At 45.8% G+C, this 13,187-nt stretch overlaps 1 protein-coding gene across 1 annotated transcript in view; it reads left to right on the top strand.

Moving 5' to 3' along the window:
* Hibch (3-hydroxyisobutyryl-CoA hydrolase) overlaps positions 1–12,827 on the top strand; it is a 53,041-nt gene extending 40,214 nt beyond the window's left edge. Inside the window, exons 10-14 of the mRNA XM_075956509.1 lie at positions 1,974–2,032; positions 2,710–2,791; positions 6,206–6,325; positions 9,284–9,317; positions 11,906–12,827. Coding sequence (XP_075812624.1) covers positions 1,974–2,032; positions 2,710–2,791; positions 6,206–6,325; positions 9,284–9,317; positions 11,906–12,021 — 411 coding nt within the window. The 3' untranslated portion in view covers positions 12,022–12,827. The remainder of the gene's footprint in view (positions 1–1,973; positions 2,033–2,709; positions 2,792–6,205; positions 6,326–9,283; positions 9,318–11,905) is intronic.
* The last annotated feature ends 360 nt before the right edge of the window (positions 12,828–13,187 follow it).

Consider the following 13,187-nt stretch of genomic DNA (forward strand, 5'->3'; position numbering starts at 1 on the left):
CTTTCGAACATAAGTGCTTGGCTTTGGAAGGAGCTTCTGCAGAAGCTTTTGCTGTGCTCTGTGCCATTTCTGTGACAGAGGTTCAACGTTCAGACTATTTGTGGCGCTGCTAAAACGAACCGCTAATAATACAATGTGCTGCGATGTTTCATTCTTATGTCACCTGAGTTTTCTTATAAAGGCCAAAAATAGAAGCTGGGGCGGCAGCAACCCAGTCAGTAACGTGTTTGCTGCACAAGCATCTCAGGACTTGAATTTGATCCCCAGCACCCACTTACGGGAGCTTTTTATAAATCGAGATATGGTACATTTGTAACCCCAACTCTGGGAAGGTAGAGACAGGAAGTCCCCTGAGACCTGTTGAGCAGCCGGCCTAGCTTAGGTTAAAAGGTGAGCTCCAAGTGCCGATGAACTGACACTGAAAGAGGAGTAATAACACATAAGGTTGATGCCTGGTCTCCACAATTACATACCCACACTATACATTTGTACGTGCGTGTACATGCATGTGTGTGTGCGTGCACGTACACACACACACACACACACACACTAGAGCCAAGAATCCTTACAAATCACAATCAAATACATGATCGTCTAAAATTTCACTGAAATTGTAGTAGAGGAAGAAAAGGCAGAGATTGATGAAGTCAGATGAAATGAGAGAAAACAAAGGTGGGAATGATGTATCAATACAATGGCAGCTTTAGAGAAGAGGGCTCTAACTACAAGCGAGATTGTGACATCATCCTTGGGGGGCGGGGGGCGGGGTATCAGCCAGAGCAGCTGAGTCCTGTGGCGAGCCCTTTAAGGAGCCAGGAGCCTCTGAAGACCTGCGCGACCCACGCTGTGGGCAGGGGTGTAGCGCGGTGGTGGGGTGTTTGCTCGGCACGTGCATCCGTAAGGCTGTTTCTTCAGTGCCACAAAGAGGAAGGGAGAGAGTAGGGGAGGAAGAACGGAGAGACCTGGAGGCAGGGATACTGGTGTGTCTTGCAAGTTTTAGTGTGTGCAGCTAGATCTCCAAAAGTCTAGAAAGGCCGGCTAAGGGCCAGGGATGGGCGGGTGCTGTACAGGAGGGAGAGGCGCATGGCAAGTGGGAGGACCTGTAGCCGCTTTGAGCAGTGAGCGGGCTTGCAGATCCAGGGTCTGCCGTCCTCCTCCATGCGCTGGCACTTGGGGAGCTCCTCCTGACACGTGGAGGTCCTCGCCTGGTCCTGGGAATGCGCCATTCAGTTGGCAGCTGTGGTGGGCACGCCATATAACTTACTGAAGATAAACAGGACCCTCCAGAGGGCTGGATTCCTAAGTACTGGAATGGAGAAACACATGATACGCAGGCTTCAAAGCGATAGCTTGATTGGAGTTCAGTGTCTAAAAGCTGTGTAACAGGGCTGCCTTGTAGACCAAAACTCAGCCCATTGCTGCAATGCAGCCTCACCTTCCGATACAGTATGCGTTCCGTACCATAAGAGTGACCTTGGTAAGAATGATCTTGGTAAAGCGGCACGCGTTTATAAGAAGGTGCCTGCTGTGTCGTGTGAGGTACGGGTGGTAAAAGAGAGATTAACTGAAATATAAACAGGAGAGAGCTCAGGTCGAGAGCCCGTAAAGGATGAGCACTGAATACTGTGGTTGCCTGGCTCCACAAGGTCAAACTGCAGGGATGCCAGGCAGGCAGTGGGGGTACTTGACATGGTGTTCTAAGGTCTTGGGTCCTAGGCGCTTATCTTTAGATGCACAGAAACATTAAGATGACAAGAATAAAGAAATAAGGGTGCCTTTGGCACTTTGAAGCGCTTATGTGGAGCTCTGCGATTCTCTGATGTTTGAACATACGGTAGCAGCTATTTATGGAAGTGTTGAATGTCATTTGAATGAAAGCGATGATCTGTCACAAATGTGTCATTAAACGTGATGAACTTCTAAAGGATTTTTAAAAAGATTTGAGTCACTTCAGATTCCTTCTTTTCAAACAGTCCAAGATGGATCAAGACAAATCTGCCATATTTGAGGAACACATGGACAAAATAAACAGGTACTTAACTCAAGGTACTGATCACGCTGTCCTTTGGGAGGCTGAGTCAAGTCAGATCTGCTCCCGCTGGCATTGTTTGAGAAAGCTCCACATTTTGAGACGGATAGTATCCTGCTTTTCTTTTACCTTTGAAAGTAACCTCTCACCCACTCTTGCAAGAGGAGTTATTCGTTGCTGGCCTCTCCTGTGCTTGCTCATTTTAATACAAATATCTCTCTTTAAAGTTGGGGAGAAAGGCCAGAGAGTAATTGAATTATCTTACCTTTTGTCTTCACAACATCATCTTCCAAGAAGGTATTATTAAACCGGTCAGCCAGAGGCTCTGTGATCTGGGACTAGCCAGCTGGCCCAAGGGAAGAGCAGGAGGAAGGTGGCTGGGAGGTAGTGCTGTCCTCTCTGTTCTGAAGCTCGGGTTTTGTAGTTTAGGCAGTATTTAAGTGTAAGTCCCAGGAATGCACAGAAGCAATTGAGAAGGCAGGAGTGGCTTCACAGTCACTGGCAGTGGAAGACAACAATTGTTCTTACCAGGGAAGTGGTGAGCATTTCTTCCCTCGCAAAACACCTTGAAAGTCTTCCTATTGAAACGGGGCTTGGGGAAAGCCAGTGCTCAGGCGCATTGGTGTCTTGGATTTGGGAATTTCTTGTGTGCTGGTGAAATTGTGCTTCTCTTTTTACAGTTGTTTTTCAGCCAATTCTGTGGAACAGATTATTGAGAACTTACGGCAGGATGGTTCACCTTTTGCCATACAACAGTTGAAGGTAACGCATGAATCCTTTCTGTCCCAGCTGAGTCTGGACATCTTGGGACAGGGAAGCCTGCCTGGGGGGTGTCAATATTCCATGATATTGTTTACAAAGCCTCTGAAAGCTTTTCTCCTAAACCGTGACTGTGCCCAAATGTCATGTCTATCTTTTGGCTTTTGAGAAACCAAGTGAAGCTGGTTTTGTGTCCTTTGCATGTAACAGAGGACTTTGGTGGCCGTATGCATTTCCAAATGTCCCTTTGTCTTCTGGGAGAAGCCAATAAAAACATTTTTTTAGAAGGACTGCGTCACTGCAGAGTAGACACCTGGTGACATTACAGTGGCGATTTAGCCTATTAATAATGTTTAATATAAAAGATGGCCTTCTTTAACCGAGGGATTAAATAAAGAAGTGATACAGTGTAAGCTGGCAAGCCGCCATTTCCTGTCACCGCTGAGTATTAAGCAGTGTTCCTCAGAGTTAGACTTTCTACACATACCTGGTTAACAGCGGAGAAAAACCATTTGGGCTATGTGTTATATGCATGGGCTTGATACCCTTGGGCCTGTCATAGGACTGAAGCATCTCAGGATCCTAGACAGAGAAAGAGAAGGTCTGCTTCTCCACACTTGAAATGTGTCCTAGCCTGTCTTCATCTGCAGATGAACCCACATTGCGCTGCACAGCAGTGGCTTGGATGTTCATTTCCAGAATGGCAAGACACTCCATTGCACAATGTATCTGGGGTTCCTAGCAGATTTTTACTGTAAGAATTGTTGTGGCCCTGAACATTTTCACATATGCCTTATTATTGTACGATTCATATTTCTGTTAGGTATATAGCCACAGTAGTATTACAAAGCCCTGCCTTGTATGTACACATATTTATTATCCTAAATACTCTTCCTATAAGGTGGTTTCTGTGAGCCCTGGTTGGTTCCACACTCTTACCACTATGTGTTACCATTTCTTCTTCATTTTGGTCATTCAAGAGCACATAAAATAACATTGTGTTGTGGTCTCGATGTGCATTTCCATGATAACTAATGAGGTCAAATGCCATTATATATATTTATTGACCATATGAGTATCTTTTCACATGAAGTACCTTGTAAATATTCATCATATTTTGTAAAATTTATCCGTTCTGGATATGAATCCTTCAGTTGGCATCTGGATTGCATGCACTTTCTCCTTTAGCCCTTTCCTTCTCTTTCTCTTCCTGATTCATAGTAACCCAGCTTGTCTTTCCCCTTTTTTATTTGTTCTTTTAGACCTTTAATGTATTGGTCTACCTTCGAAAACTTTCATATAATAAAATACATCATATACAAAGGCATTAGGACCTTTGATACCTTCCAAAGAGAAAAGTCAATATTTGTTTTACGTTTAGAATCTCCAAGCCTTCCTGTGGGTTTGTTGATCCCCCGGCAGGACTCACAAGACTCTGCATGTAGTGACACACACTCAGAAAAGCCAAAGGGAAGGCACGTGGAGTGAGATTGGAGAGAACCAGACTTCCAGGTGGAGTCACCAGGCGTCTGCCTATTCCTCAGCACATGTCCATATTCGGTGTCAAGATGGCCACTGGGGACTGGTCACGGGCTCACTCTCCACCTAGTGCACTGGAATTCCGGTGTCCTTAGAGGAACGCCCACACCTCTTCTCTGCACACGTGCTGTGCTCTCTCATTTATTTAGGCCCACGTTCATTTCGGTGACGTTGCAATTTTTTTTATAGAGAATTGCATTTGTATGTTTTTTATTGGATTTATCAGTAGATAGTGATGGTTTTGATGCCTTTGAAAATGGTATCATTTAAAAGTTAATTTCTGTTTGTTAAGATATAGAAGTAAAACTGAACCCAAAATTTGTATATATACCTTCTACCTTGTATCCATGATGGCTAAACTCATTATGAAAGTATTTATAGTTTACAGATTACTTTGAATATTTGGGGATTTAACTTTATCTTCCCTTCTTTTTTTTCTTCTAACTTCTTCACCTGCATCCTTCCCACTTTCTGTTCACACCCCACTGCCCTTCTTCCTACGTTGGCTTATACCATCAGCACTATTTAGTGGGAATGGTGAGAGCTCCTCATGTTGTCTTCCTGTCCTGGAGAAATTGCTGTGAGATCTTTATCAATCAAGACCAGTTTGAAAACCTGAGGGCATCGGTGTCTGAGCCAAGCACTCAGGCAGAGGCCCAATCCAGTCATCATCCACGCTTTGTCTTGTTCATGCTTTCGATGTAGTGAATGCTTTTCCCCAAAGAGGGAAGTCATTGCCTGACTGAGTCCATGGATTTAGTGCATTCTCAACCAGTAACAGCATTGCAGGTCAAAGAGAAAGATAAGTCAGGGTAGGAAGCACTAAGAAGAACTTTAAAGGCCTCTTCCTTGCGCCTTCTTAAGGTACAATCCTCTGTGTTTCTCTTTACTGACAAAATTACATTTTAGACACATCTGTTTAATCCCTCTCCATCATCTTCCTTGGACTTCCCTTTACCCTCATGGCTGTTACTTTGTACAGAAGAAGGAGGTGGGCAACCCTAACCAAAGGCAGTGGACCACACACATAGAAAGACAGGAATGTAGCAAGGGGACTTGTTGCTTGTTGGAGAGAAGAGTGTCTTCAGTGGGTAAGAAGATACCCGGTAGATTATAAGGAAGTAATACACATATAAAACTAAAAATATAAAAGTTTAAAAATAAAAAGTATAGAATTCAAAGTGAGAGTTCTTTGAACCCAGTTTAAACCTTTGAGCTATCAATATCAATAATCCATCTGAAAACGGTTTGTGCAGATATAAAGGAGGATGCAGGTATGTGGTAGTCTCTTGTGTCAATCAGGTGGCCACAGTCAGCTGCGTGGCTTGGAACACTAGTAATAGGCTCTTTAGATTCAGAACAAGTCCCATGGATAAGCTGAAGGATCGGGTGTGACATTCTTACTTTTTAATTAATATTAAAGGAGAGTTAGTCATGAGCTGTTTTCTCTGCCCGGGTTACGTTGAGGTTGAGACACGTCCAGCTCACAGCTGCTACCTCCCTGCTCTTTCCTTTGCTTACTTTCTTTAAGCTCTTTGCTGAGAGCCCGGGACAGAGCAGTCAGCAACTCTTCCCTTCCCGGCCGCTCAGCTCTCCTTTCCTGCCTTGAGATGATGTGTAATCTGTACAAACACTCCAGTAAGGTTTATTTGACCAGGCTCTGCGTCGCTCCATTTGTGGAAGGGCCTGTGTTCCTGCTGTGGCAGGCTGGCACGTTTGCGTCTCCTGCTTTGGCCGAGGAGTGTTTTTATGAGTCTCTGGCCCGTGGAAGAAGTTCTAAAGCACAGGTGTTAGTCTGGCTTACATAGGAATTTAGCTGGCTTATTACATACGGCAAACGGGCAGTTGGCTAACAAGGAATATTTTTTTTCTCTAAAGGTGATTAACAAAATGTCTCCGACATCCTTAAAGATCACACTGAGGCAGCTCATGGAGGGCTCTTCCAAGACCTTGCCAGAGGTGCTGACCATGGAGTATCGGCTAAGTCAAGCCTGTATGGTAAGAATTTTATATTGAGTGTTGTTGTTTTCTAGTTAGGAAATTCATTGCAGAATATGTAAAATTCAGAGTAGAATTTTACACTTTTGCAAGTGGCAGACAGATTATCAAGGCTTGAAGGAAGGAATTGGGCCACAGTCCAGGAACATGATCAGTCTTTAAGAAAACCATGGTGAGCGTGCAGGGTGGTGAGGGGCGTGCAGGGTGGTGAGCGTGCAGGGTGGTGAGCGTGCAGGGTGGTGAGGGGCGTGCAGGGTGGTGAGCGTGCAGGGTGGTGAGCGTGCAGGGTCTGTGGGCTCATGGTGAGCATGTAAGGTGGTGAGCGTGCAGGGTGGTGAGCGTGCAGGGTGGTGAGCGTGCAGGGTGGTGGGCGTGCAGGGTCTGTGGGCAAGTTCTTGAGTTATAAAACTTTGAATAAAATCATGGAAGAAAAGTTTCCGAGTCTAGGCAGGTGGCATATAGGTGAATGAGGCAATCAGACCTCAATATGTCCCAAACAGATCCCCATGTCACATCCCACCAGAACACTAAGTGTACGGAGCCCAGAAAGGATAGTGGGTGCTGCAGGGGAGAAGGACCACGCCCCATGGAAACGTGGGCTGTCGGAATCACAGCTGAATCTGCAGTGTAGCCCTTAAAAGTCAGAGCGGCTCAGACCAGTGAGAATACAGATGCCAACCCAGACCATTTGCCCAGTAAAACCACATTTCCAAACTGAAGACAAAAGAAAAAGCCCCGTAAGGAAAGCAAGTGGAAGTAATTTGTGATCACCAAGCCACTTCGGTGGAAGGACTGCCCCAGACTGCAGAGAAAGAGCAGCATAATAACAGGCCACAGGAGAAAGATTCACCTTAGGTCAGAGGTTACACCAAAGGGAACTAAGAAAGCAAACAGCACAAGTCAGTATCTGACGCATCTGGCCGTCAGGACACCCTGCTAGAGTAACTGAATAGCGGTGATTCCAGCTCCCCAGTCAAAGGCACAGGTTAGCAGGTTGGGCTTAAAATAGGACCCAGCATTTCACTCTTCCAAGAAGAGTGTCCCCACCAAAGAGAGACAGGACCACGGTGAGAGAACGGCCAACAATGAGGAAGCGGGAATTGCTGTCTGAATAGCTGACAAAGGAGACTTCAAATCAAAGCTAATAAGAAGCTACAAAGAGCATCACATCATTCTGTGATAGGACAGTCTATTGACAGGACGTTATAGCCCCACAAATATGTGCAACAAACTCGGTACATCTAACTTCATAAAGCAACTGCTACTAGCGATAAAGCCAACGATTACCCCCAATACATTATAGTAAGTGACTCAGTCCCCCGCTTTCACCACAGGACACATCATCTAAAAATAGATGGAAAGGCTGTGGGGCTGAGCATCACAGGGGTCTGTTACCTGCGGAATATTGAGCCCACACGCTGAAGAGTACACCTTCCTTTCCATAACCTGGGGAATTTTCTCAAAACAGGCCACATATTATACAAAGCAAGTGTCAACAAGTACAGGAAAACTGCAGTAACTCCTTGTATTTTTTTCTGACTCCATTGGAATAAAGCTAAATATCAGCAGTGATGGAAAATATACAGGGGTCTTAGATATTAAACTGCACACGTGAATGATGAATGGGTCACTCAAAAAAAAATAAATTACTAAACTTGAATGAGAATGAAAACAGCACACCCCAATGTATGAGAAACAAGGCAATAGTAAGGAAGGTTTACAGTCAGTGAGTTTGGGCAAGCTGTTTCAGGGGTGCAGAGGCAGAGGTTAGAGCACCATACCCTGGAGATGAGCGGCAGACGGGCTGTGAGGAAGCGAGAATAATGTGGGTATGCCGCCTTAAAGCAGAGTCCAGGACTGCGTCTTATCTGTAAGACGGAAGATAATTGAGCTCGGTCATAAAGGGCTGGGAATTATCCAGAGGGAAACAAGGTTACAGCATACCACACTGTGCTAGGACCCGGATTAAAGTAGCCCCGTGATGAACTGATGTAGCTACCTCATGAAGGAAGCTGCATTCCCAGGCAGCACAGTTACTGTGTGGTAGCGACAGGCTTCTGACTTGCGTGTCCGCAGCCACTTAGTCCTGTGGCCTCTAGCGACGGTGCCAGGAGAGAGCTGTGGCACCCCTTCTCAAGGAAAACCTCTGGGAGGACAAAGGAGATGTGGGCTGGAACACAGGCATGACTTGCCCAGGACCCCCCCCCCACACACACACACACACACAACTTCTAGTCTTGAAATGGAGAGGAAAGCCTGGAGACTGCATCCACCACAGGGATTTGGGTGCAGAGAATGTGTGTGTGTGTGTGTGTGTGTGTGTGTGTGTGTGTGTGTGTGCATGCATGCATGTGCGTGCGTGTGTGCATATGTGTGTGCGTGTGCGCGTCTGTTGGGAGCTTCTCTTTTGTTAATGGGGACGGTGAGTCCTTAGTTGGGAATGTGAGAGGCAGAGCGAGAGAGAAGAGAGAAGGACAGACATTAAGGAAGCAGAGTTGAAGGCGTGGCCTCGAGACTGGGGAGAGATCATGGATCCTGGCAGCCTTCTGTGCCTGCTTGAGACTTACAGCGCACATCATGGACTTACAGGGAGTGGCATTGCTATGGTTTTCTTTAGGGAGGCAGCTAGTGTAAGGAATTTGCTGGAATAGTATAAAGGTTTGAGGGCTGAGGATGTCTTCCAAAGCCATATCAGTGACTTCGAGAGCCTGGTCTGGAGAAAGAACAAGGTGAAGGCAGCATGGTGGGGCAGGGTGGAGACACCAACCTGAGGAGGAGTAGAGACGTGCCTCAGTGGGCTTGCCCGAGCCAGTGAAGTTGGGCGGTGGTCTGAGGGGAGCTGTCTGGAGGGCGCCATGGCCACAGCTGTAGTCATAGGGCTGGGGTGGGTGGAAGAGGAGCAGCGTAGGAGCAAGGGTGCTGGAATTACTCCATTGGCTCTGCTCTTCACTCTTTCAGGAAGGTCATGACTTTGATGAAGGCGTTCGAGCTGGTAAGTGACAAAGGGGGTTTGTGAGCATTCTCAGTTAAGTTCAGTGGCTGTTTTAGTGGAAATTAAACTTTTAGAATGGTTGCTGTGCGTGTGTGTGCGCATGCACGTGTGTACAACATATGGAAAGGTGTCTCCAAAACTAATGTTTCACATTCACACCCTGTGCGTGTCAGACCCTGTCCCCTCTTGAGTGGTCAGCCGTCCCCCCCACGGAACCTGCCCTGTGAACTTGTAAACATGCTGCGCTGCATTTGAAAGGTGCATTAATCGTTGCCTAGAAGCCTTCAGCTGCCTCTTGTTCCTTCTCCGTTTGTGCTATTCTCCAGCACCCTCCTCCTCATGCTTAGGTAGTTGGCATCACTGGGAGAGCACAGCCGGCGTTATAGGTAACACTTTTGCCTTGCTCAAGGCAGCAAATTTACAAAAAGCTTATGTCGTTTTTCTCTAGCAAACTTGTAGCCATTCCTTTTCTTGTGTTTATGAAGAGCTGTTTTCCATATATAAAATGAGCTGTTTTCTTCTGCATAAATTTTGCATGTCTCTTCCTGCCTCTGCCTCCCAAACATGCCATAACTGGCCAGTTTTCTTGCTTTTTATTAGTCATTTTGATACAGTACAGGCACTGTTTGTGTGTGTGTGTGTGTGCATGTGTGCGTGGTGGGGTTGGGGGGGGGGACTACTGCTCTACCATTGGCCTATACTCTACAACCCCAGAAATATTTTTCTGAGTAAAAAGCTGTGTTTTCTGCACCCTGAGATTTGGTAAATTTCTGCTGTTGTAAAATTCTCTTCATTTGCAGTGTGACGTGAATAACTTAGTCACCATCAGACTCACACAGCAAGAGCTTGGCAGCTGTGGGACAGCGCAGAGGCAGAGACAGGCGGATCTCTGTGCGGCCCAGGCCAGCCAGAGCCACATAACAGAGAGATCACGTCTCAAAAACAAAAACAAAACCCACCACCAACGATAACCAAAAACCCAAAGTAACTGCTTGTCAAGCTACTTTTCTAAAATTGGGGCGGGGGAGGTTTTTTATTATGAGACAAGGTTTACTATGTGGGCCAGGCTGGTCCCATACCTGCTGTCTCGCTGCCTCAGCTTGCTGAGTGCTGGGATCAGGTGTGCGCCACCAGGCCTAGCTCACAGTGAGACAACACTGCTGCCTCCTGGCTCAGCACAGACTCTGCTCAGACAGGAGCATCTGCTGGGGGAAGACTGTCTAGTATTCTTGCTGTGATTTTACAACTATAACGCTGTGTCAGCACATTCAGTGTTGACATCTAGGATGAGCTCCTTTCTGGTTACAGAAGATGAAAGTGAACCCTGCCAGCAGAGCTGAGGGTCAGAAGCTCTCCCTCCTGCGGGCCGAGCTTCCTGCACGGGCAGCATTTTCTGTCTTGCACAGATGTGCTCAGGGCTCACTCCTGTGCCCTTCAGTAGAACCCCAAGGAGGTAGCTGGTGTCAGCCATAACTGAAGGGGAAAAGTCGTGTGGGAAGCAGACCTTAGGACCAGTCCTCTGTTGACACTGGCTAGGAAATAGAAGCTTTCAGTCCAGTATAAAGGTGACTGCATACCGACAGCCCCCAGGGACCTGAGACTTCATCTCAGAACAAAGTAAACACATGTACCTCTCCAGCATCTGCATTTGATTGTGCCGAAAGCTGTACCTATACAACAAGGCATCCTTCCTTGGTTCCCAGACTGCTGCTCCAACTGTACTTAATTTGGCGTTTTTTTTTTCTGAGTATCCAGAGCCTGTATATTAAGACTGGGAGTAGAGAATGACAGAATGCTCACCCAGGGTGCAAGAGGTCTAAGGTTCAATTCCTGTGCTGTCACAAGCAAGCAACAACAAAGCAGACATGGAAACACACACAGACACACACGTGTGCTCTCTCTCAAATACACACACACTTCCACTCTTTACTAAAGTTATGTATGTTAAGCATGTCTCAGATTTGCTACCGTTATCACGCGTTTTTTAAGCTGTTTGCAATTATAGGTTGAGCTTCCGAATCCCCTCCCTCCACACATCCATACATCCTGAGTCCACTAACCCCAGAAAACAGGATTCTCTTTATTTTCTTAAGTGTTTACACTTAGAATCCCATGGAGATATAATGTGGCTACCCAGAGTGGTATCTGTAATGAAATAGGAATAGAAGATTTTGTGATTACCTGATGGTGGTCTTATTTTTTTTTTTAATACTAGAGGATTTGGTAAAATGGTAACATCTACATTTAATTATGTATACAGTCTCCTTTCTTTACCTCAAGTAATTAATTTTCCTCTCAAAGCCTAGTTAGAAGCCTGGGCCCTCTGCCCTCCATTGCCTCCCCTCCCCCTTGCACCAATATGTGATTTAGCTGTCTGCAATACAGAGATTTCATTTATAGTTCTGTCTGAGGCTGGAAGAGGAATATTTAAACTGCCAGATTAGTTCACTGGGTTTTACTGAAAGCATAAACGTTGCAGAAAAATGTGCTGTAGAAGAGAATGCCTAGTAAGGCAGAGGTATCAGTTCGGTGGTCCATCTGATAGTAGCACAACAGGCTGTGCTAATGTCTCCACCTTCTTTTCACAGTTCTCATTGACAAAGACCAGAGTCCCAAATGGAACCCGGCCAGTCTAAAGGAAGTTACCAATGAAGACGTGAATGGCTATTTTAAATCTCTGGGGAGCAGTGATCTGAAATTCTGAGGTGGCCAGACCTCCTAAGGTTTATTTTTGGAGCAAGGGTCAGTTAACATATCACAGAGGCTAGCTCGGTCTCTCAGCTTGCCCGTTTCCAGCCTGCAAACTGGAAATGGCTTCCTCACTTTTAAATTGTCGGAAAAGAAATGAAAAGACTAATGTTCTATGATACGATGGTCATCTGAAGTCGAAGCACCAGTGTTTATAGTGATTCATGATACAACAGTTAGCTGATGTCAAAGGCCAATGTTTCTAGAACTTTACTGCAGCAAAACCATCCTTGTATCTAGGCTACTGGAAGTGGCCATGTGTGGTGGTTTGAAAGAAAATGGCACTATTAGGAGGTATGGCCTTGTTGGAGGAAGCATGTCACTGTGGGGGTGGGCTCTGAGGTCTCCTGTGCTCATTCGCATCTGCTGCCTGTGGATGAAGATGTAGAACTCTCGGCTCCTTCTCCAGCACCATAGCTGCCTTGTCCCCCATGATGATGATGGACTAAACTGTAAGCCAGCCCCAATTAAATATTTTCCCTTTAAGAGTTGCCATGCTCATGGTGTCTCTTCACAACAGTAGAAACCCTAAGACGCCATGACATATACTGTATGGCCCGCAACGTCTCAAGTGTCTCCTGCGATCTTCATCAGAAGTGACTTGCTGGGCCCTGGTTTAAAAGATGGGACACTCTCAAGTACTCCAGAGAGTCTTTAGTTACATTCTCTCATTAAAATGGTAACATTGGCTTCCAGTGGTAGTTTATATGTTAATTAATCAAATTATGTATAGATTATCAAAAATAAAGACCCTGAAATTTGGAGGGGGTATGTTAATTAATGCCTTACAAATGTTCATGTAAGAAAACGTGAATGAATTTGGAACAATACTTAACAGAAGAGTTACTCTGTAAACAGGAAGAGGAAGAGTCTCACTGGAAAAGAAGAGTTACTCTGTAAACAGGAAGAGGAAGAGTCTCACTGGAAAAGAGTTACTCTGTAAACAGGAAGAGGAAGAGTCTCACTGGAAAAGAAGCTCCATCTCCAGACTGCTGTCTCGGCCTCAGCTTTTCCGGGTCATCGGAACATACCTTCCCGGTAGAAATGCAAGTTATGCCTATTATTTGCAGTATTTGCTACCCTGAAAAAAATGGAACTCCAGTCTCTAAGACAGACACACCC

This window comes from Microtus pennsylvanicus, chromosome 22 (genome assembly GCF_037038515.1).
Source record: "Microtus pennsylvanicus isolate mMicPen1 chromosome 22, mMicPen1.hap1, whole genome shotgun sequence".
Classification (NCBI taxonomy): Eukaryota; Metazoa; Chordata; class Mammalia; order Rodentia; family Cricetidae; genus Microtus; species Microtus pennsylvanicus.